The following is a 2,310-nucleotide window of genomic DNA, read 5'->3' as shown; positions in this document are numbered from 1 at the left end:
ACCTCAGTTAACTAGATAAAGACAGTAGCTGCAGGCATCTCACTCCTGGGTGGAGACCTTCCTGTAGGTAACACAGTTCTCGTAAATGAGCATAACGTCTTGCTTGGAGAAGCCCTTGAGCAGTTCTCCCCTTTGTTCAGTATTCTCGTTTTGATAACTAGATAAATACGGGCCGCCCAAAGATCTTGGTCTTAGCTCCCAGAGAATCTCGAATTGTCAAGAGTTCTGATCCTCCTAGAGCCCTAAAATCATACCACTCGACTCATTTAAGCCTTCACCGTCCACTCACTTGGGAGACTGTGCGCCTGACCAGTCTGCAATAACTAAGGGATAATATTAACGTGTTACTGGTGAACTATTTAGAGAACTGCATTAGGTGTCCCAAGTCACACGTATGAAGAAATGTAAAATAATGAAATTATAGCCAACATTTATTTCTGTAGACGCATTCTGCCCCAAAGATGCTTCCATGGCTGGTATGCACCAACGTACCATTTTCCTTGCACGATGTCGCTCACACCCGCAGTGCGACCCTGTGGGGTTTACAGACGAGATGACTAGAGCTCAGTGTCACAGGCTTCCCAGGCTGCCCCTGTACACGGCAGGTCAGAGACGAACACTTCAGCACCCTGACTTTAGGGACCACACTTACCAAACTCGCTGTTAAAACATCAGGGATATCTGATCTCACGATAAAGCAGTCATAGAATGAAGAGACCTCTGAGGTAATATAACGCTGTGCATGTCTCACTGGTTGAAGGCCTTGGAAAAGCTGAGACACACTGGTGTCTTTTCCATTTGAAGTAATGGGAACACGGGGTCAGGTGATCCCTCGATCTATTCTCCGATGTCCTCTCTGGAACAGACTAGACGTGAGCAGCAAGAGACAGCTGTGTACGAAGGTGCGTGATGAACTGTAGAGTGCTGTCCCATCTCCAGGTAAACATCGCGAGCAGGACAGTCCTCTGAGCAGCTGGCTGGTCACCTCCAGTGGGCGAGGACAGGGTCAGAAAACTCAGGCTCAGTGGGAGTTTTGTGAGCTGCTCGAGGACAGAACCTGTAGTCCCAGCACAAGCCCCTGCAGGCACGGAGCCCAGGGCTGGCATGCTGAGCTCTACCCCCGACTGCTGTATCTTTATCTTTTACAGCATGAGCAGTTTTCTGACGCTGCGAGCATCCTGCCTTTTCCAGTGATGTGGAAGGACGTTTCACCTCTCTGAACCTGGCTTTTGGGGGAACGAGGCCCGAGGACAGACTGCTACAGCTCGTCTTGGTTGCTTCTCTCCCGGGAAGACACCCACCGACTGAGAATCACTTCCTGCAATCCAGCAAAACACACAAGTAACTGCACGCCCAACACAGAAGCGAAAGAATGTGCCCAGCACTGGCACCACAGCCCTGCTTCACAGACAGCTGCTGGGGCAATGCGCTGGCGCCCTTGCCGTTCCGGAGACAGGAAGCCCATGACGGTGGAAGCCTCCATGCGGAGTACCCACCATCTGTGCTGCACAGCTGTCTGTGTTAGAGGGGCTGAGGACCGGGCCCAGGGCCTCGCATGGAACCTTTCATTGACTCCCAGAGCTTTTAATCCTTCAGTGCCTAGTGGTCTATTTCTAGAATGCCTGTAACAATGGAACAGAATGAAATGTGTTCTTTTCAAATTCTTGTTTCTTGAGTATTTCTAGGTAACATACATGAATTTCATGAAAAAATTCAGAAAATTTCAATCTTTGGCATACATGGGTTAATTTCGAGACCGGGTCTCATTCAGCTGCCCAGGCTGGCTTTAAACTTGTGATCTTCCTGCCTCAGCCTCCCAGAAACTGGGATTACCGGCACGCAAAGATCTTAAAGACTGAACTGGCCTCAGCCGTGTGCTAGCTCATCACGGGGCAGGCCCTGGTTTCCATTCCCAGCACAGGAAAAAAGAACATTCAAGGGGCAGCGGGGGAGCCGAGAGAAGAGCTGTCACCGGAAAAGACCTTCGCACTCCTTGGCACCACACGTCCCAGAGGACACAGTGCAGTGCGCCGGCCTTCAGGACACGTGAGTGTGGCTGCGAGGGACCCACCTGAACCTTAATTTTCCTCAGACATTCTGGGGACTCCATGTCTTTGTCGGTCATGGTGGCGGGTTTAATCAGGTAGCACAGCATAAGTTCCTGTGGGGAGGAAAAGGCCATTTCCGTATCTCACGGACAGCAGAAACACAGGTGGTGAGCTAGAGATCCACCCGTCCCCAGTGTCCTCTGCTGTGACCTAGAGGCGCCTGCAGCACGCGGGGTTTCCCCTGGGAACTTTTTTTTTTTTT

At 51.0% G+C, this 2,310-nt stretch overlaps 1 protein-coding gene across 5 annotated transcripts in view; it reads right to left on the bottom strand.

Moving 5' to 3' along the window:
• Positions 1-413: 413 nt before the first annotated feature.
• Positions 414-2,310, bottom strand: part of Tsen2 (TSEN2 tRNA splicing endonuclease subunit) — a 27,355-nt gene continuing 25,458 nt past the window's right edge. For all 5 annotated transcript variants that reach the window (XR_001234537.1, XR_261333.2, XM_005387021.2 and 2 more), the window contains 2 exons: positions 2,072-2,161; positions 414-1,318 (listed from right to left, as the gene is read on the bottom strand). Coding sequence is in view for 3 of the 5 variants with exons in the window: in XM_005387021.2 (XP_005387078.1) it covers positions 1,259-1,318; positions 2,072-2,161 (150 nt within the window). In the remaining 2 variants the exon portion in view is untranslated. The remainder of the gene's footprint in view (positions 1,319-2,071; positions 2,162-2,310) is intronic.

The sequence above is a fragment of the Chinchilla lanigera genome, unplaced genomic scaffold, assembly GCF_000276665.1.
Source record: "Chinchilla lanigera isolate Chin_1 unplaced genomic scaffold, ChiLan1.0 scaffold00028, whole genome shotgun sequence".
Classification (NCBI taxonomy): Eukaryota; Metazoa; Chordata; class Mammalia; order Rodentia; family Chinchillidae; genus Chinchilla; species Chinchilla lanigera.
Note: the sequence above shows the minus strand (reverse complement) of the source record. Positions and strands in the feature narration are given on the sequence as shown.